A 20688-nucleotide genomic window follows, 5' to 3' on the forward strand; every position below is an offset into this window, starting at 1 on the left:
ATAAATAAAATTTTATTAATATTTAATAAATATAAAAATTATATAATAATAAATTTAATTTTTTTTTTATAAATTTAATTTTATTTTATATTTTTCCGATTTTTCTTTAATTTTTAATAAATTAATATAATTAATTTTTTTATATATTAAAATAAATTTATAATTACGTATTATTTTAATAATATTTTATTTTATTATTTTTTTATATATATATCCCACGAATTATAATTTTTTAATAATAATTTTTTTAATATTATAAAAATATTTTATTAAAAACATTTATTTAATTTAAATAATTTTATTAATATAATTTTTATTAATAAATTTAATTTTATTAAATATTATAATAAAATTAAAAAAAAAATTAACCTTTAAAAATATTTAAATTAAATTTAAAATAATAAAAAATTAATTAATTAATAAACTTAAAACTTTAACACACTTTAAAATTTAAAAAAATAAAAAAAATTTAATGTTTATATTTTTTAAAAATAAAAAGTTAATTAATTTAAAATACCATTTATAATTTTTTATTATAATTAATAAAATAAAATTTTTAAAAATAATTAAATTTTTTATTATTTAAATAACTTTTAAATTAATAACGTAAACTTTTATAAACATTAAATTAAAATTAACATTATAAAAATTAAAAATTAAATTTTTAAAACTTTAATTTAAAAAAATAAAATTTAAAAAAAAAAAAAATTTTTAATTTAAATATTAAATTTTTAATAATTTATAAAATATTTAATAAAAAATTTAAAACATTTAAAAAAACTTTTATAATAAATTAAATAATTTTAAATTAAAATTTAAATAAAAATAATAAAAACGATAAAAAAAAATTCGAAATAAATAATATAAAAATAAATAAAACTTTTATAATATTAATTCGTATACGTTTAAAAAAAAATAATTAAACCATTAATTAAATTTATAAATTAAGCTTTTAAAACGTTATTTACTAATATTAATTTTATAATTATTAAATTTTAATTAACTTAGATATAAGCACTTGAAAAATATATGTTTTAATGAAAAACGGGGTGGCCTGGGGGGGTGTGGCCCGTGGGTGGGTCCCCCATGGTACTCGATCAATGAGTTGATTATTTTCAGTGGTAGGTTCACCAGCATTGCTATGCTTCCTGGAATGCCATTTACTTTAATTATTATATCTCAACGACTGATGGTCCAACAGTGTTATTCCAAGGTTATGTGGTATAATGTTAAAAAATGCAGGGGAATATTTTACATACCTAGTGAAGCTTTAGAAAAAGGTGTACGGATAGTAGTTTGGTAGGTACAGGTATGTACCTATGGTTCTCTTCTTGTGTCCGAGTTTGTATAGGCTTGAACTACGAGTGATTTTCCAAGAAATCCTAACAAACGTATATACCATTGAAGGTACCTAACTTGATATTGTTAACGCGCAACATTAACAAGATTAGCTCACATAAGATCGGTATGTAGGTATAGTTCTAAGTTGAAAGCGGCAACAAAACTGTGAAGCCTAAGACTTATAAAAATTTCTGGGCTTTTGATAGAAAATGATATCGATGCCATCTAGGATTTGAATAGAATCTTGCTTCCGCCCAAAGGAAAAGGGTGAGTTTTTTTATGTGAACAAAAAGAATGTAAGCTACACTAAGCAAGTGACTTTCATCTGATTACCTAGGTACATATAATGGAAGTTAAATAGATATAGCTACATCATTTACTTTGGAATTATCGCATAAACATATTCGCCAAAGGCTTTCGTTGTAACTATTCAAGCCTACATATATTCAATGAGAAAAAATATCGCCAGTTTTCCTTCAACGACTATATGTGACTAACGTCGTATTTATGTTAGACACCTGATAGGTTTCTATAGAACATGGCCCTCGTCGAGAAGCGAGCGCGGTCAACCATGGAAGTTACCCGCATGTTAATGAATCTTGATTGAATCTCTAACTTACATACCGTACCAAAGAATGGCTGATTCAGAGACTATGAATATATCCTTAACCTTCGTATCACGCTCTTACAACTATCACCAATAGGTCTTCGTACATGACGGGGGAAGAAAGAAAGACAGACAGAGAGAGAGCCTGGGTTATAACAGTGTATACTCATTGAGTAGATGTGACTGCTGGTCCTGTTCTAATCACCCAGCCGTGACGGAATTATACCTTACACATATGTTGGTTGACATGGCTAACATCTACGGGGTGACTAGGGGATGGCGGCTAATGCTTCCTCGGGTGATTAATTGCGGCAGAGTTGCCCGATTGCTAATAGAGTAGTCATCGTCATTGCCACAAACTCGAGCGAGTTTTGTTAGTGTATGAGGTCACGACTGATGCATCGCCAAGAGCGATTCTACTGGTGGCGTTGTAAGGAGATTGATGCCCTTAACTAGGCAATAGAGGTGACGTGTAGTCAAGAAGAGATGGCTTTGACTCGAAGGAAGGGAGTTGAATAGGCCTTTGATGAAGTGTCTAGCGTGGCTGAGAGACTTGGCGAAGAATATAATATAGAAAAATACCCAAGTTAGAAATCAAGGTCCCGCTTCAGCCGTTAGATCTAACGACTTGTATGAAGTGGATTCCACATACGTCTCGTAGCCGAGCTGTAGGAAAACGGCAGATGACTTGAAGAAGGCGAGGGAGTGTAAGATAGTTAGTTAGCTCTGCAGTTAGTTACCTCTTAGACAGTCAACGGTTGAGGATACGAGATGCGTTTTTCGGATTCCGGATTCCAAAGCCTCAGCCACGACAGCAATCTATTTGTCTTTGAATTAATTTATCTTGTGCATGATGGCGAGCATCTGCAAGCATCAACAGACATGGACCGGGGAAAATGGATCATGAGAATCCATGAGAATCGGATGTTGTGCAGGGCTTAGCGATGCATTGGGCGTTTATGAGAAGCAAATATATAAAATCTATCAGATGATTCGACGACAGAGGATCTCATGGGGGCTTCATGGGGCTTCTGTCAGAGGAAAATAATCTAGATCGGAGAAGAGTTTAAGGAATAGATTTACATATGTACATAGTAGGATGCAAATAAATATACATAGACATGATGATACAGTAATCTTTGTTTTTGGGCTGGTTACCGTTTAGGTAGCACTAAAGGCGTCTGTCACTTGCGCTTCCCATTGGTGTGTTTAGTGCGGCCAGTGCAGTTTCCATTAGAGATTACAGTTCGCTGTCGTTTCCATGTTTTGTGACGCGTACGTCATCTATCTTGGTACCTAAGTATAAGGCCTCCCATGGGTTTTGCCCAATGTCTTCAATGTTCTAAGTTCAAATGTTGATTCGTCCTCGATTCAAGATACCTGCCGATACATAATCCGGAACCGATGCCGAAAGCTCGTTAAAATACATACACCTATATGTAGGTCGGTACCTAAAGGGTACGAACGTTTTCAAGGGTTCTAACGGTTCCAAGGTTTCCAATGTTTGTGTATGCAGCTTGCATGTTACGATGTTACCCCATTACCATTATTTGTAAAACCAGAGCCATTACAGGGTCGCTTGCGGTTCTTGGGTCCTTGTAACTCCAGTCTAGTCCCTATATTGCATAGTAGTCCCTGCCGAACGGCCAAGGCGTCTGCCAAGACTAGCTAGACCGCCAAGGATTAGACCCAACCTCAAGCTTCAGCATTCTCCATAGGATGTTACCTATACTCTGTATGTACATATAATACCTTTACTATACCACATCCATCCTTACATTACACTTTAGCAGTTGGCCTGTCAGTGTCAATTTGATTGAAGAAGAGAATATTGAAATGCTTAGCTTTAACTTCACGTGATTTAACTTACCATTCATGCCCCTTCCCACCTAAGTCAAGTTCACTGATCCCCACGAATGTTGATTTGATTCCACATTTCTTCGAACCCTAACCTTGCTGATTGTACCACCTGAGCAATATTACATATGTACGTGGGGAGGTATTTTCATGCCGGTTTTTACCTCTCTGGGTACTCCGTCATTATCTAAGATAGAGGTACCCTTTCGACAGGGGGCCTCGACACCAATTGCCCAATGCCTGATCGTCGAATCAACCTACCCTTGCCGTTTCTGCAAAAAACATGTCCTATGCGTGCATACCATCTTACCAAACCAAGTCAACGAGAAAAGAAAGTAAAACAGGAAAGAAGCGGGTTTTAAGAAAATAAAAAATACCTATACTTATACCTACCTATACATCTCATACGTACATACCTATTGTATATACATAAGGAAGGAACTGCATACACTAAAAAGTAAGAATTCAAGATAAAAATACAATAAAAATAAAATAAGAAAATTAAACGGCCAACACACATCAACGCACGTACACTTTTACCTCACTTTACCTGGCTCCTCTCACCCATTCTCTCTGTCCCTTCTCTTCCTCGAAAATCTCACATAACTCATTACTTCACTCACACTCTCACACAGCAACATGTCACCAACACGTTGACGAAGCCGACACACCGCAGGTGACCCCGTCCATGGCGACACAAACCGGGACAACGCACATTGCATTACATATGTAGACGACAGGAATGCCATCCTTGGTTTCCGGTCAAGTTCGCCGCATCTCCCGCATGGTAATCTTGCTTTGAATACTTGATACTTTGACACGGATCCGTACACATACATCGATTCCTATTGATGATGCTGATACCCATACCTAAGTTTATGGGATGCTGATGTCGATGCCAATGCCGATAATTCCCCATGTTGGTGCAGTTACGGGACGCTGATGTTGATGTTGTTGCCGGGTTCTGCTAGTACTGCTACTGCTACCGCCGCTACTGTTGCCGTTGCCGTTGCCGTTGCTGGCTGGTTATTGATGTAGATGCCGACGCTTTCTATGTAGTCGCGTCTCATCCATTACCCATCATCGTCATCATCACCATTATCACTATTATCATTGTCGTTACCATCATCTGGGAATTATCTCTAATCCCATCTCCATTCCTATTCTCATCTCACCATTACATTATCTGAACTCGACTACCGTCCTCCGTCCAATCTCGGCCTTCTTGATATTGTCGTCATCTATCATCCGTCTCCCTGCTCTCTATCCGCCTTCCTCCTTCTTTACCTACTTACTCTATTATTACTCTTACTCCTGGGTACACTTACTACTTTCATCTTTTATTTTACTTTCTCACCTCTTCTTCAACTTTGGGAAAAACAGGGCCCCGGCTAGCCCGGACGTCCGTCTGATCGTCTTAAAAGTTTCTTTTTCTTTTTACCCTCTTTTTTTCCTCTTCTCTTTCCCCTTCTTGAACATAACGGTACCTCGAATTACTTTAATACTATTTTTATTTTATTTTTATATTTTTATTTTTACTATTACTTCCTATTATATCTTACTTTATTTTTTTATCCATATTATTCTTTTCTTATTTCTGTTCCTATTACAATTATTTTCCTACTATTACTTTTTCCCTTCTCTCACCCCACCCCCCACCATAAAACCTGGGAGCTCTTCTCTTATACCATCCCTCTTCCACTTTGGAAACTCTCGGACGAGTTTACTGGTTAAGGGGCCCGCCATGCTGCCTTCGCCGTCGGCCGGCCTTAGTAACATACAGCCCCCATCAACGGCCACTGCCACGGGCTCAACCACCATTACTAGTACCACTACCTCAGCTCCCCCCGTACCTGGTCCTGGCCCTGCAGCACCGACAGGGGCAACAGGCGCAACATTGAAGCGACCAGCTGCAGCCGACTTGCAGCGCAGTGCCGGCACAAGCGCCACTCCTTCAAAAAGACAAGCAACATCCAGTACCAGAGCGAATCCGATCCCAAATCCAAGCCCCTTGGCTGCTGCTTCTGCTGCCGCTGCTCCTTCGTCTTCAGTTTCGGCCACTCCGACTACGACCGCAACCCAATCCTATCTTCAACCTCACGCTGTCATGTCCCTACCTGCCGTCGTCACCGAAGAACAGCTACTAGGCAGGTCACCCGAACAATTGATCGCCACCATTCTACAGATTCAGATGCAACACCAACACTATGTCGCCCATATATCCTCCCAATTCGACACTATCAGCCAACAGCTAAATGACCTCCGTGGAAGTTTAGTAGCTTCCCATCACGCTGCAGCATCCGTATGTCTATCGCTTCGAAATTTAACTTGTTCTTCCCCCCCGGGACAATGAAGACAAAAAGTATCAGTGTAGTTTATATTAAATGCTGACGAGTGTGTTCCTCTAGGCTTTTACTTCTCGAGACCCCTCCGTGCGGCCCATCATCCCTCCGCCACCCCAGCAGCAGTCGGCTACTCCGTATCCTCGGGGACCGCCGGTGCCTATTCAAACGCCAAGCCGCCCTGCTAGACCTCCTCCGGCTTCCCCTTCTACTTCTTCTCAACCCGTTCAATCTAGACCATCTGTACAGACGCCGCAATCCGCAGGGCCTCCCCAATATAAATACGGAACTGTCTCCTCGGTTGAGGAGGTTTGGAGGGAGTATCGCGAGGGAATGGACGGTCAACCTGCCATTGAAGATCTAGACGCCACGTGGGGCTCACGCTGGCGGCCTGAGCCGCGGGGTCGCACGTGGTACTCGAGAAGAAAGGTCATCTGGGACAAGATCAAGGAATTCATGGCCGAGGGCTTAGAAGAAGACGATGCAGTGAGGGAGGTGGAGAAGCTACGTGACGGCAACACGATCAACAAATTAATTCGAATGCTCCAAGACGAACGAAAGGAGAAGGGGTTAGGGGATGAGAGCCTGGCTGCTTAGGACAGCTGCAAACTACTTGATTCGGGACCGGCGTTATTAGGAGAGCGGTATGATACCACACGTCATATATGAGAGGCTGCATTTACGGGTCTAGTCGCGAGGGGGCCGCGATAGCGGAATCGGCATATCATTATGGTCACGGGAGAATCTCCCGTTAGGATCTATTACAGCATGTTCATTGTTCACTGGTTGAACGAAAGGAATGCCCGAGGCTGGCGTCTAGGCAAAGATACGTGGTAATGAGAGATCATCACGATGACTTTTTTGTTGGCGTTAGACGGGAACTTGGGAACATGGCATTACTTCGATTATAGGTACCTAGTCTACCAAGCTATTGCACAGGATATGCCCTCGAAGCACCTTGTCGGCCGTGGAACTGTTGACAACATCCGCTCGCTGGCCCCTCCTCGCTCGGTATAACGTATTTGGGACGTATATTTGACGGAATAAATCCCGGTCAAACCCGGCAAAGGTCCCTCCAAGGCAGAGTAATAGTTCTTATCGTACGGTCACACGCCTCTCGTTAGGTATCCCCAACTGGTACATTTGGGAGGAACCGAAGGCTCGGTGCTTCGGTATGCCTAGGATGGGGAGTCTCCATCGCGGATCTCATCTACCAAGCTCTTTATAGTCGGCAGTGCAAAGATCCACCAGAACGGCATAGGTCGGTTACACAAAAGCCGCAAAATGCAGAGTTGTTATGAACTACCTGATTGGTGCATCGGTCGTCACAGTAAGCTCATGGGTTGAGCCAGACCCTAGCTACCTCAAAAAGAAGCCGTATATCCGAGCCCGCCAGAAAATATATTGCCGTCGTCTTGATATGTTGAGACCAGTCGGGAAATAACGACGATGTTCGCCAGCTCAATTCACCTAGTCTATGTCGACATCACCAAAGAGCGGCCTCTGAACGGTTAAAGTGATTTGCCTACTCAGCCGCATACCACTACGCTACCTACCTAGTTAAATATTCGTTGTCACTTAAGGTCTACCGAGCTACTTCTCATTCTGTCGACCGAGTCACAGTTGAGATGGGCGAGCTGGTTTTACTTTAGAGCCTTGGCGTGATGGTCTACCCGGATGGGCCAGTGTAACCGCCGAACTCCAATGTGTTGACTTACCACATCAATGCCAAGTGACGGCGAAGATGAGGGTATGATACGAGACCCAATATCGGTAGTTGAGTTCGATTGACGTTCAAGAAGAGGAGAGCTCTGGAGAGGACGACCTCCTGGATATGCTTGTTTTACAGTTTGGTATTTTTGTGCTATTCTCGCGGACAATTGAAAGAAAGCCGTGTAGTTGAACAATGTTCGACATGAAACAAAGAACCTGTTCGGGCACAATATTATTGTTAAATGACAATGAAGACTTTGGAAAACGGCTTTAACAAATGCTATCGCGTTATAGAAGACAAAGGGACATATATAGGTCGAAGTTGGACATTTCTGCTTTGCTCACTGCTCGATCTAGAATAAGTAAGATGTTCAAAACGCCGGGTCTATAAATCGCATCGTGTACTCGAAGGAAGGTGGTTGTCAGGCTTCGTCTACCATCATCTTGATAGCGTATTCATACTTACTACATACCTACTCAACCACTCTCCAACGGCCACAGTATCTTCGAAATAGAAACATATTCAAGATGTGTTTCGATTTGTACGTCCACAACACTGCTCGCGAACATGATACACGGCATCTAAGTATCATTAATCCAGTCACAGGCTACACGGTTTATAGCCCCTGGCAAGATCCTTACATGAGCCCACCCTGTGATTATCCTCACATACTCGAACCAATTCCTCCTCACCAGTCTTGCCCCTTTCACCCTCGATGTTGTCGACTCCAGAGACACTTTGTATGTCGATTCAAGGATGGGAGTTGCCAGACGCAAGTTAAGTATCACCATTTTGTCGACGAAGCGAGTGGCGAGACTAACAACACCTCCTTTCTAAGTGCGTACTTCGGGTACAATCCATCCCTACTTTCCCTCGCGGGCTGGTTTTTCAAGGCTGGAGTAGAATTCGCACTTGCTGATAAGTACCGGAGTCAGATATCGCAACGCCTTGCCGGAATGGTGGAGCGTGATAATGGCCAAGCCCGTGATATGATGGACCTTACCGAACGAACGGACCTCGAGGCACGGTATTCACACTTGACCTACGTTATAAATTGCTCTAGGCAGGTGCTCGGTCAATTCGCTATGCTCTGGGATCTAAACACTGGCCCCGGTGGGTTGCCTCCCCGTCCGGGTGGTAATCCGAACCCCGAATTTAATGCGCCGCTGTCACGGAGACTAAACCTCAGAACGCATGGATGGGTTAAGAGAGACGACAGCCCATTTTATTGGCCACAGTTGATTCAGCTTTGGCCAAATTTCGAGGCTGGGTTCCTTCCTTTCGGCGATGACCCTTCGGTTGTGCATTTTGGGAGCACGACGATGGAAAGCCAGATAGATTTAAATCCCATGAATGATGTGAACTCGTCGAACCCGGATGTAGAGCTAGAGGGACAAACTCCCCACGGCGTCTTAAATCATGATATGCTAGTCGTTCCTCCCGCCTCTCCCTTTCCCGGTAATGTTGAGGAATTATTGGATATCAAAGATTGCATTACGGTAGCCAACACTCCCGCTTCGCTGACATCGTCTCCACTTTCGTCTCTTCCTAGTGAACTGGACTTCGATTCGGACTTCGAATACACTGGTGACAAGAACAACAAGGAATAATAAATAGAAGAGTAGAAACATAGCCATTTGACTCTATTGATCATGAAACCTAAGGGTTAGTTAGGAACTGTGAGAAGGCGAAGGGTTGCGAAATACAAAGAGGGAATTTTATCGAGGAAGCGATAATTACAAGCCGTTAAATAATCATCGGCTGCGAATTTTGTGGTAGATTGGTTATATTTAGTACCTAATTAAAAATCATAGTCTTGCTCAAGCATCTTATATATTGCAGTTTCTCTTCTCATGCCTGTCGTAGAGTCGTGCGCCTTCTCACAATCAGTAAATCGCTTAGAAACCATACTTAGTACCTATTTTTGTAGAATAGCTACCTACCGAAACTAAATACAAATTGAACCTCTTGAAAATAGCTTAATGCTTGCTTAATATATATATATTCATATTATTTCGTAATTCAAAGTAGCCTTTATTGTGTGGCCGCTACTAGCCGAACCCCTATTCATTGCCCCTGAATACGCAACCATTAAGGTGTCTTAGCTTTAAGAGGCGAAGCCGCCTCCATAAAATAGGAAAATGCAATATAAGCACCTAGCATCTCTCTGGAATATGTACACGTAGGTAAGTTTCTATCGAATGGGTTTATTTTCTAATTTGGTTGTAATCCGTTTTAGCCTGGTGGTTAATGTCACCAAAAACATATCCGATCTGGGAAAAGCCAAGCCTCATCTCCGTGGCTAGAACCCATAGAAGGTTGAGGTTAGACCATAAAAGCGGTGATCGTCGCTCTGGGTCTTTCCAACAGATTTTAAGCCTTACATGTAATTAACTGACATCTAAGACGTTTACAGCTATTGGGAGCGATGAAATCAATCAGCTTGACTGTCATTCCACTGTGGTGGGCTCTCGAGGCTACCGCCGCTCCGACGCGGGTGCTTGCTTCGCCGCCGGCTGAATTCACGCCCAACACCAAGGTCGGTCCTGGTGGGAATAGGTACAAAGACTCACCGCATTTTCGCGTCTACGATGCAGCAAACGACGACGTTGCGAACACCTTACTCCAGACTCTGGAATCCGCCTATGACTGCTTTGTAGTTGGTCAGGGCTGGCGTTCAACTGGTTTATCGTTCAATCAGGATACAGATGATGGGCCGTGGTACAAGATGAACGTTTACGACGTGGCTGACCTTGGAGCCAACACTGCTGCAAACACTGGAACGGACAGTGCTACGGGACTAAGTTTCTTGAACGTCGTCACGCAATGGATGAACACTCCTTCTATAACCGTTCAGTATGTAATACCGAGACTTCTTTTCCCCCCTTCTGGCCTGATTCGGGAGCAAAAACTTTTTAGTCTAGCTGATCAAGGAAGATTTACTTCCTGGACAAGCTTAAGACTCCTAGAAATCTCTCTGACTCTCGATATTTTAGTGAGTTCGGGCACGCCTTGACTTACGCTGAGAGGTACTGGATCGACCAGGGACGGACTGGAGCTTGGTGGGAAACGGTAGCCAACTTTGTTGCTGATACGTTCATCACTTCTTCGATATGCGAGGACTCTAGGAGCCGTTATAGTCAACCTAGTGGTGATACTCTAATGAATCTTCAGAAAGTCATTGGCGATTCGTATCAAGTTATCGTAGACGGATCAAGGGGAACCGGAAACTACTACGAGGCGTGGCCATTTCTGACTTATATCACGAACAACCCAGACAACTACTCGGGGTTGGGCATGGCCAACTTTCCGGATGTGTGGCGGAAGTATAAACGGGACAGCAACGAGACACCTCTGCACGTCCTAGACCAGCTTGCTGCACCCACCAAGATCCAAACCATCGTCGGCCGTTACTGGGCTCGGATGGCATATGTCGATATTGGACACGAGAAAGCCAGAGCTCTATTTGAGAGGCAAAAGGGAGAGTTTAACTATGCCAACCTAGATTCGCTAGGTGGAGGGAAATACCGAGTCAAAGCTGCTCGGCAGCCTCGTTACATGGGTGCCAACATCATCCCTCTCAAGGCGACGAGCGCGTCGATCAGCATTGCTATAACTGCCACGGCTCCATACACGGCATCTCTAGCAATCAAGGCGTCAGATGGGGCAGTCCGGTACGTTGATGTGGCGGATAACAAGGCCGAAGCGCCACTGGCTAGCGGAGAGAAAGCTACTCTGGTGGTTGTTAACACACCGGACTCTCTGTATCTTTACGACCCTTTCTCGCTTACCAGTGATGTAAGCCGAGGTTTAGATTACCAGGTGCAGCTCATGGGGGCGAGCGTGTAGATTCGTGTTATGACACCAAGGAAGAGTTGAAATACAAGTCATTATGGCGTCGACACTTCTGAGAATTATCATATGAAGGCTTGTGAATGTGAGTCAGGGCTACGTTTCTATGGATGCGTAACGGGTCTTGTATGCTGGGTAGTGTCCTGGGCAACGAGAGTCATAAACCCTCTACAGACCTTAGAAACACGACAAGACCAAGGGCGTCACTACTCGTAGATTTTCATTAGTCTCAACAATCTAATTTACCGATTATCAATGAAGAGCCTCTCTTGCTCCGATATGCAAGAACGGTCAATCTCCTAGCAATTAATGACCTTAGTTTCAAGAAATCTCCAGAAAGGGATTTTGTTCGGTTACACCTTGAAACAATAGTTATAATGGGATAAATTTCGACACTCGAGATCAAATCCAACATGGAATAGGTACAACGTAGGATTCGAATCCTACCTATTACCTGCATGATGCAGGGTTGCAAGCTCCCCCTGCGGCTGACATCCCTAGCAAGTCAGGGCAGCAGCCCCTGTGTCAGAAGGAGGGCGAACATCGTTCTTCAGCTTCAACGACAGCAACTCCCCGAAAATTTAATCAAACCATATCAATATGGACTCATGTGCTACTTGCCGAAACCTGGAGCCTCTACCGGGCTTATCTGGTGGTTTCATCACTGGGGGTACGGGTTACGACTTACAGAACTCCGCACCTACTTGCGAGCTCTGTTCGATTCTCTGGGAAGGCCTGGGAGCGTTTTGCTTAGACAGTCCCGGAACAGTCCAATGGATGGCACTTCTTCAAGCAGAAGACTCGTTTCGCCTTAATTATAAGTATAAAGAGTCTCCGGTCGAAAAAGAATGGATAGGACTCCATTTCTACACGAAAGACTGTAGGGCATACCCTTCATTTGCTCATACATACTTGTACACTAATGCTATGTATCAGCACGAGATCCGCTGTCCAACATTTTCTTGCCTAGCAACGATCTTGAACCGGACACGTCAAGTGAGAAATACATCTCACAGATGAAAGACTGGGTTAACGCTTGCGATAATGGGCATGATACCTGCAAGAGGAATTTGAGCAACAACTATCTTCCAACAAGGGTACTGGATGTTTCGCGCGAGCCGTACCAAATTTTCCTACACGAGCCAGGCAAAAGTGATCGAGGCCCCTATATAGCACTGAGCCACTGCTGGGGAGGCGTAGTTCCTATTATGACAAGGACGGAGACTCTCGGAAAATTCAAAAAGGGGATCCCAATTGAGTCATTCCCCAAAACATTCCAGGACGCAATATTCATCACGCGTCAGCTACAGTGTCGTTACCTCTGGATCGACTCTTTGTGTATTGTCCAAGACAGTGCCGAAGATTGGAGGGATGAAGCATCACGCATGGCGAATGTATACGGAAATGCCTACATCACTATTTTGGCTACTGCATCCCTCGATAGTCGCGGTGGTTTATTCCATCAGCACGACCCGCTAGATGCCAAACATGTAATCAAGCGTACCACCGAAAAAGGAGAGGCCATAATAGTGGAAGTACGCCCGGCTCTGGAACATGAGCCGTATTTCGCTAGTAGTCCCTACGGCCTAGAATCCTCGGTGCAAGCCCCTTTGCTTGAGAGGTCCTGGTGTTACCAAGGTTGGCTATCCTATTGTTATCCTATATTTTACCCTATTTACGCAGCTGATTAACGAAAGTACAGAATATCTTCTAGCACCCCGCGTCTTGTCATTCACTCAATGGGAGATGCTCTGGTTATGCCTCACCAAAAGGTTGTGTAACTGCGGCGAGTATAACGAGAGCACACGTGAAATTGTCGCCTCGAGTGACATCAAGGCTAGGTTTGACGAGCAGCTCCGTGGCACTTCTTCCCCAGACAAATTGTATCGACTCTGGCAAGATATCGTTGAACCATATCTACAAAAGGGGTTAACCTACGACGGGGACAGACTTCCTGCCTTGGCCGGAATCGCACACCTTTTCTCTGAAAGGGGACTTGGCCGATATGTGAATGGTCTTTGGGAGCCAACCCTTGTTCCTGATCTATTCTGGTCAATCAATTCGGCATTCGGAGATTACCATGGCATCGTTGCAAAACGTAGCACAGACCAAGCGATACCGTCGTGGTCGTGGGCGGCCGTGTCTGGCTCATTCTACTATCCCCCATTCACACGTGTGTTTAAGGGTATCGAGGTCCTTGATATCTCGTACGAGCCCATGATATCAAACCCGCTGGCAGAAATCTGCGCCAAGGCTATTACTATACGTGGCAACTTAGTCCAGGTTCTTGCATGGGGCGGAGAGGAAAATGCAGCCCACCACCGACGGAGGTGTCGAGTCCCGGGGATGCGAGAGGCGAAGGAGCACTACTGGCACGTAGATGTTGCGCCAGAAGTTTCTTGCAGCGCCGATAATCCTATGGACGCTTACATCTTTGGCGGTAGAGCGGGTCCGGCATTGGTTCTTCACCGTGTCGAAGGAACAGCATCCACCTATCGACGACTAGGGACGATAGAAGAATGGAGTAAGCCGGATGAGTCTTATCCTCAAACGATTCGATTGGTATGATGCAGGACTTGCAATGAAATGGGCAATTTCGCCGTTTATATATGGAACTATGTAAGTCTGGGGACAATGCTTCTCAGGTAACAGATTTCAGGGATGGAACCCGAGAGTTCAGAATTGTTTGATATAAGATAATGATAGCATTATAATTAAATAAATAGCTCCACTCTGTACAATTTCTCGTAAAGGCCTACCGTAGGGACAAGATCAGGAGGGATTCTGGTGTATTAAATCAGAAAATCGTCTCTTAATGCATCGAGAACCTACTTTGGCGTTTACTAGGTATCATTCGAATCTAACGAAGCGGATTGGACTGAGTAAGCCATATATCTCAGCTAGTCCCTATCATCTAAATTGAAAGCATATATAATATGAAGCATTAAACCAAGATACGTGAATTTGATTGGTGCGTTTGTCATCTAGGCCTCAGCCGGCAATATGGGTAGAACGAAAATATATTAAGCGGTTCCCTTAAGGACGGCACTTACAATATGTGATAGGACTTATATCGTGCTAAAAATACATCTTTTTCCACATATCTATAGTCTATAGGGAATCACAGAGCTGCTAGTTCTGTAAATATCTACCAGCGATGAGCAGCAAGTAACATTCAAGGTTTCATGATACATAACCTACCTAGGTAACATCATATCTCCATCTTGACGAATAGTTTGACCTCTATCGGATAGCTCAACATGCGATCAGGCTTGATCTATTTACTAGCAAGCATCAATCTTCTTATACCGAGTGTCTCTGCGCTGCTACGTTTCTCATGTTCGCAACTCGTCGTTGAGCGTCTTGACCCTTTAGTCAACCCAGGGGTCTTTGGATCGCCACACCTTCACCAGGTCATTGGCGGAGTAGGTGCCTATTATATTTGATCCAGCATTATAGGCCATAAACGGCTAACTGAACAAAAACCATAGAACTCCTTCAACGCGTCGATGGATCCCAAGACCCTAGACATTCCTGGCTCAGCTACTTGCACCACTTGCACTTTCCCAGAGGATTTTTCCAACTACTGGACCGCAGTATTGTTCTTTCGTGCGCGCAATGGGACGTATAAGCGCGTTCCACAAAAAGGCAATGTGTACTTTGAGGAGTCAAACGGTGGCATGACAATATACTACATCCCAAGTTATAACCATACCGCCGTCACCGCGTTCAAGCCAGTAAGCTCCCTATATAGTTCCTTTAGAATGGCAGAATAAAGTGAGCTCATATCTAGCTAAGGGTTTCCGGATGATTACCGGTGACCCTACGATACGTACTAGAGAGGAGGCAGAAAAGTACCGACAACTTACGTAGTAAGTTATTCACCATTCATTTAATCGCAACCCTTATACAAGTTTTCTATGTGACTTCTTGTTTGAATCAGCCATCTATCAATAATTGCTTTGAATCGATTACTTACACGTATCCTAATGCCTAGTACTTGCCTACAAGACCCCTTAACGCGAACAAACGAGACTTTGGATATGCCGAAAGAACCCTGCCCAGCTGGCATAATGGCGAACCTCCGGTTTCCAACGTAAGTGACAGAACACGAGCTTTTACAGTCCAAAGATCAATAGCTAAGCTATCTAGATGTTGGGACGGTGTCAACCTAGATTCTCCTGATCACTCGAGCCATGTCTCGTATCCCGAGAGCGGTACGTTTGAGGAAGGCGGACCATGTCCAGCAAGTCATCCGGTACGTACAAAAACTGATCAGAATTTCTGAATCGCTTTAGTATAATAGCTAATCTTGCAGTAGTGAGTGAAGCGTGATCATACGTGACTTTACCGCTAAGTTGAAAGGGCAACACCTTGTCTGAAACATTACTGACCTAATATGGTTTAACACTCTAGAGTGAAAATCCCACAGCTTTTCTATGAGATAGTGTGGGATACCACGCCTTTTAACGATATATCAGAATGGCCCGAGGACGGTTCGCAGCCTTTTGTCTGGAGCTACGGAGACGCCACAGGCTTCGGCAACCATGGGGACTACATGTTTGGTTGGAAGGGGGATGCTTTGCAAAAAGTCATGGACACTGACTGTAACGGTTTCAAATGCCCCGAGCTAGGGTATCAGGAAATTAAAGAAGGCAACAAATGCACAAAGAAGAGGGATGTGGATGAGGACATTGATGGCTGTAAGTGTTATAATTGTAGTAAAATCACTGGATTCATGGCTAATACAAAACCGCAGGGCTCAAGGAGCTTCCTGGTGGAATGCCAGTCACTGATGCTAGAGGGAGGAAACAGTGATATGGGGTTACGATATTACCTATTGAATGAGACGAGGTCTTCGCTATATATAGGTAGGCATTTATTGGTCGGAGATTCTGCAATTCTTTGAAAACATAGGGATATGGCAAAGAAATCTTATAATTAAAAACGCCAACTCCCCTTTAATTGTTTACCTAGGAAACCATCGACGGCTTGAATCATCTGTCACAGTGATTACTGTATGTTTGAATACGATCCAACATTTGGGCTTCGGTTTGTAACAAACACCTGGCAAAACACCGCGTTGCTTCTCGAGCTGTGGAACTTGGAACGCACTATGGCGCATCGCTCTTTGTTGTGCATTAGAGCTAGGGTTTTCTGGATTGTTTCCGGGACCATTGTTCATTGTCACCCTTCAATCGACTTGTAACAGTCCTGATTGTCTCGCAAGCAAGAAGTCACAAAGAAATTTGATGATCTGCCGTCTATTTCTATAGAGGATCTGACCGAGACTGTCAATGAGTTCATATGGCTTCAATTTGAGTCTCTCGTCAACTTTTAAGCAAACCCGGAAGAACTGGCTTAACAATTTGATTTTATTAGTCGAAGAAATACCTCGAAATCATTATTATCAAGAGTATCCAAAAAAGGACATGTCCACAACACGGGTTGGCATTAGGGATGCTGCGGAGACCCTCAGTCGAATAGCTATAGCAAATGCAGGTTCAGCCGCTGGCGACTATCGAGACCCATCTTGGATGTGGCCTCCACCATTACATCAACCCTACTGTAGGCTCCATTTCCTCAAAGAGTGTTCACTTTACCATTTGAAGGAGAACGAGAGCTTCAAGCGTATGATTGAAACATGCACTACCAACCATGACAAGCCTAGAAAGTGGCCCGCTGCACCAACACGAATTCAACCGGCAAGACGAGCTCGTGAAAAAACTTGGAAAGATCAGTCGGGGATACAGGCGGAAAGCCGGAATTCTAGTCCATCACGAGGGGATAAGTCCGACCGCTCACCTACCACCCTCGAGACCTGGTGTCAGCAGTTGCAACTTCATCTTCCCTGGCCGATTTACAAGACTAGGATAGAGGCTCAGATCGAGAGGCATTCGAACGGAATTATTCGAGGCGACCAACCAGAAAGTAGCCAAGAGTTGGGCTTCCAATGCCGCTACTGTAAATTCGATCCCGAAGTCATCGACTTTCAAGGGTCTGCGCCCAGAAGGTTGGCCCCACCAGCGCCAATGCACTTTATCCTGCCAAGTGACATGAGAGACGCGCAGATAACGGGATTCGGAGGCCTCAAATTCGTAGTTGATGTATCTGATGGAAAGGAGACGATCGTCTTGCTAATCATGGATAGACTAGAAGATTTCACTGGTCATCCGGAGAAAGTAGAACCGGTAGAAGAGTTGAAGTCGGCTAAAGGTATTAAATCTAGGAAAAGACGTTCAGTAGTTGAGTCCGCCGATTCCGATGAACCAGCTAGTGCGACACCGAAGAAGCGCAGGAGAAGGGGAGGAGAATGAGGGCGTCTAGTAAAGGAATATAGTATCCTATATCTCCATAATCACCAACAATAGAGAAATAGGCTTGGGTAAAGCTCTCCCTACCTGCCTACCTATATAGGTAGAAGGCTATGAGGCAGAATAAGTGCCCATATCCAGGTCAGTATTCATTCGATATGATGATTTCTTCAAGTTCTCCTCCCTCGTTTGATGTTAGATAGCGAGTTGCTCCAGTGTCAATGCCATTTATTAATTTTCTTTATTATGGCCATGATTCATAAGCTAAGGTTGGTGTCAAGCACAGGAAAAAGGATGCGTATCGGCTTGGGGCAGTTGGATCGAAGAGAATTGACGATAAGATGATGACCGAATAGCGTTATGGAGAAATTGCTTGATATATGAGCGACCTTCCTTCTTGAATGATTGTGTGATTTTATGTTTGTTTTCGAAATATCGGTTTAGTATGGTTTGAAGTCAGACTCTGGTAATGTTACATTGCAGAAGACCGAGGCCATAACTTAATAACGTATGGTTAGAGAGTCAAAAAGGGTGTAGAAGGGTCGGTCAAAGATCACAAGGTTTCGTTTGCGTGCGATGGCGTGCGATCGCCAAGCATCCACAAGAACCTCACGAAAACCCAGCCGCCTACAGTCTACATATACGTAAGAATAACTTACCCCCTGACTGGAAATCCTATGAGTTCCAAGCGGATCTAGAACTCAATGCTGAGCCTGCACCACTTGCTCGCCAATAACGTGTGTAACATTCGACCATTGCCAAGCGGAATAGGGGGTATATAAGTGACATAGAAGAGGCGCATTCCATCCCAAAGCCTCCATGGGTCGCATGCGATTTCCTTCATTTCACTCTTTCAGGACCATTTTCTTTACCGTGAAAGATAAGATGGCAGCGATAGATGTGGCGAAAGATTCGGATCGCGACGATACACGGGAATTGACTATTCCTGTAGATGAAGAGTATGCCTCCTCAGCAAATGACGGAGTCCAGCAGTTCGCATACTCCGAATCTAGGAAGATTGGTGTCACGGGGGCAGTGTTTCTGATTCTGAATAAAATGATCGGGACTGGAAGTAAGTTGAGATTGGCGAGTTAATGTGACGTGGAATCCTCATCCCCGAACGGACTGAGTCCTTACCAGCCACCTTTAGTTTTCTCAACGCCTTCGGCTATCTTCGCTTCGACAGGCTCAGTTGGTATCTCCATCATATTATGGATCGTCGGCGGCATCTTAACATTCTGCGGGCTAAGCGTATTTCTTGAGTTCGGTTTGGCCATTCCGCTGTCTGGGGGCGAGAAGAACTACCTACCTTGAACGAGTCTACCGCCATCCCCGCTATCTAGCTTCTTGTGTTCTGGCAGCACAGATGATTCTTCTAGGTTTCTCATCTGGAAATTCGTTGGCTTTTGGCCGGTACGTCTTGGCTGCATCCGGGAGTACGGAAGGAGATGGTTGGACGGCTCGCGGAATCGCGATCGCCTGTATCACGTTCGCTGTCCTACTCCATTCCACTCTCCCTAAATGGGGCCTAAGGCTGGTAAATATTCTAGGGATATTCAAGGTTGTCATTCTTGTTTTTATCGTCTTTTCAGGCTTCGCTGCCATCTCCGGTCGACTCCTTGTCCCGCCTCCGGGCAACTTCCACAACGCATTCGCTATTGAGGTAACCGAAAATTACGGTGGTCAGGGCGCATATGGATACGCGACCGCGTTGCTGCAGATCATCTACAGTTACAAGGGCTGGGAAAATGCCAATTACGTGCTTGGGGAGTTGAAGAATCCGCGCAAGACGCTTTCCATTGCCGCACCGATTGCTATCGGCGGCGTTACCATATTGTACGTTTTGGCTAACGTAGCTTACTTCGCCGCCATAGACAAGGACGATCTCGCCAAATCTGAGGTCCTGGTTGCAGGGTTATTTTTCCGCAATGTCTTCGGAGATAGCGCGGCGGCTCGAGCACTCCCGGCCTTCGTCGCGTTGAGCAACCTGGGCAACGTCTTAGCTGTGAGTTTCGCACATTCGCGGCTCAACCAGGAATTCGGAAAAGAGGCTCTTCTGCCTTACGGAAAGTTCTGGGCATCTATCAAGCCGTTCAATGCGCCAGCAGCTGCTGTAAGTGCCTCGACGCAACCAATCTTATGGTGATATGTAGGGACTAACTTAACCTAGCTCTTCCTACATTGGCTTGTGACAGTCATCGTCCTGGTTGCCCCTCCGGCCGGTCCTGTGTACAACTTCCTTGTCAATTTATACACTTATCCCGGGGCTTGGATTAACGCCTTCGTCACTGGCGGCCTGATCTATCTCCATTACAAAAAGTCGGAAGACTGGTCATCGCCGTGGCATACGTACCTACCGATCAGCGTGTTGTATCTAATAGCCAACGTCTTCCTCGCGATCGTCCCGTTCGTCCCGCCGAATGGAGATTGGAACGCCCAAGGATACCCCTACTTTGTGTTCCCGGTTGTGGGAGTAGGCGTGTTGATCCTTGGTGGCGTATACTGGGCGTGCTGGTCTAAGCTTTGGCCAGCTATTGGCGGTTACCGGATTGAAGCTCATAGGATCGTCGAAGACGACGGTAAAGAGGTGGTCCGGTATAAGAAGATCAAGACGAGGTAATTGATATTCTGAGTTGTAGGAGGGCTATTATGAATAGTATA

At 44.3% G+C, this 20688-nt stretch overlaps 7 protein-coding genes across 7 annotated transcripts; all 7 read left to right on the forward strand.

Annotated features, from left to right (window-relative positions):
- The first annotated feature begins 5097 nt into the window (after positions 1-5097).
- F4807DRAFT_357694 (transcriptional activator of glycolytic enzymes-domain-containing protein) lies at positions 5098-6872 on the forward strand. The gene is made up of 2 exons (XM_047995529.1): positions 5098-6107; positions 6214-6872. The coding sequence occupies exons 1-2, from the start codon at positions 5550-5552 to the stop codon at positions 6742-6744; spliced, it is 1089 nt and encodes a 362-aa protein (XP_047848697.1). The 5' UTR covers positions 5098-5549; the 3' UTR covers positions 6745-6872.
- A 1516-nt stretch (positions 6873-8388) lies between these two features.
- F4807DRAFT_465905 (uncharacterized protein) lies at positions 8389-9471 on the forward strand (the record flags this gene model as incomplete). Its single annotated transcript, XM_048002334.1, has 1 exon — positions 8389-9471. The coding sequence occupies one exon, from the start codon at positions 8389-8391 to the stop codon at positions 9469-9471; it is 1083 nt and encodes a 360-aa protein (XP_047848698.1).
- A 769-nt stretch (positions 9472-10240) lies between these two features.
- F4807DRAFT_448469 (uncharacterized protein) lies at positions 10241-11973 on the forward strand. The gene is made up of 2 exons (XM_047999934.1): positions 10241-10717; positions 10858-11973. Exons 1-2 carry the CDS (start codon positions 10290-10292, stop codon positions 11708-11710), a joined length of 1281 nt encoding a protein of 426 aa, XP_047848699.1. The 5' UTR covers positions 10241-10289; the 3' UTR covers positions 11711-11973.
- A 340-nt stretch (positions 11974-12313) lies between these two features.
- Positions 12314-14488, forward strand: F4807DRAFT_472425 (HET-domain-containing protein; the record flags this gene model as incomplete). Its single annotated transcript, XM_048003015.1, has 3 exons — positions 12314-12593; positions 12650-13351; positions 13416-14488. 3 exons carry the CDS (start codon positions 12314-12316, stop codon positions 14279-14281), a joined length of 1848 nt encoding a protein of 615 aa, XP_047848700.1. The 3' UTR covers positions 14282-14488.
- Positions 14489-14829: 341 nt separating this feature from the next.
- On the forward strand, positions 14830-16952 carry F4807DRAFT_448474 (uncharacterized protein). The gene is made up of 7 exons (XM_047999935.1): positions 14830-15138; positions 15205-15450; positions 15512-15585; positions 15711-15809; positions 15866-15970; positions 16130-16416; positions 16473-16952. Exons 1-7 carry the CDS (start codon positions 14974-14976, stop codon positions 16529-16531), a joined length of 1035 nt encoding a protein of 344 aa, XP_047848701.1. The 5' UTR covers positions 14830-14973; the 3' UTR covers positions 16532-16952.
- A 118-nt stretch (positions 16953-17070) lies between these two features.
- F4807DRAFT_357856 (uncharacterized protein) lies at positions 17071-18673 on the forward strand. Its single transcript, XM_047995530.1, has one exon. The coding sequence runs from the start codon at positions 17146-17148 to the stop codon at positions 18028-18030; it is 885 nt and encodes a 294-aa protein (XP_047848702.1). The 5' UTR covers positions 17071-17145; the 3' UTR covers positions 18031-18673.
- A 239-nt stretch (positions 18674-18912) lies between these two features.
- Positions 18913-20647, forward strand: F4807DRAFT_454831 (amino acid transporter; the record flags this gene model as incomplete). Its single annotated transcript, XM_048000636.1, has 4 exons — positions 18913-19099; positions 19178-19294; positions 19347-20140; positions 20198-20647. 4 exons carry the CDS (start codon positions 18913-18915, stop codon positions 20645-20647), a joined length of 1548 nt encoding a protein of 515 aa, XP_047848703.1.
- Positions 20648-20688: the final 41 nt, after the last annotated feature.

The sequence above is a fragment of the Annulohypoxylon truncatum genome (assembly GCF_022578515.1).
Source record: "Annulohypoxylon truncatum strain CBS 140777 unplaced genomic scaffold F4807scaffold_64, whole genome shotgun sequence".
Taxonomy (NCBI): domain Eukaryota; kingdom Fungi; phylum Ascomycota; class Sordariomycetes; order Xylariales; family Hypoxylaceae; genus Annulohypoxylon; species Annulohypoxylon truncatum.

Excerpts from the sequence above, each read along its gene's own strand:
- F4807DRAFT_448469 (XM_047999934.1), top strand. The coding sequence starts at position 10,290 with ATGAAATCAATCAGCTTGACTGTCATTCCACTGTGGTGGGCTCTCGAG. Across the intron at positions 10,718-10,857 it reads ACTCCTTCTATAACCGTTCA|TGAGTTCGGGCACGCCTTGA; the intron begins GTATGTAATACC and ends TCGATATTTTAG.
- F4807DRAFT_448474 (XM_047999935.1), top strand. The coding sequence starts at position 14,974 with ATGCGATCAGGCTTGATCTATTTACTAGCAAGCATCAATCTTCTTATA. Across the intron at positions 15,586-15,710 it reads AAGTACCGACAACTTACGTA|TACTTGCCTACAAGACCCCT; the intron begins GTAAGTTATTCA and ends CCTAATGCCTAG. Across the intron at positions 15,971-16,129 it reads CCATGTCCAGCAAGTCATCC|AGTGAAAATCCCACAGCTTT; the intron begins GGTACGTACAAA and ends TTAACACTCTAG.
- F4807DRAFT_357856 (XM_047995530.1), top strand. The coding sequence starts at position 17,146 with ATGTCCACAACACGGGTTGGCATTAGGGATGCTGCGGAGACCCTCAGT.
- F4807DRAFT_357694 (XM_047995529.1), top strand. The coding sequence starts at position 5,550 with ATGCTGCCTTCGCCGTCGGCCGGCCTTAGTAACATACAGCCCCCATCA. Across the intron at positions 6,108-6,213 it reads CCCATCACGCTGCAGCATCC|GCTTTTACTTCTCGAGACCC; the intron begins GTATGTCTATCG and ends GTGTTCCTCTAG.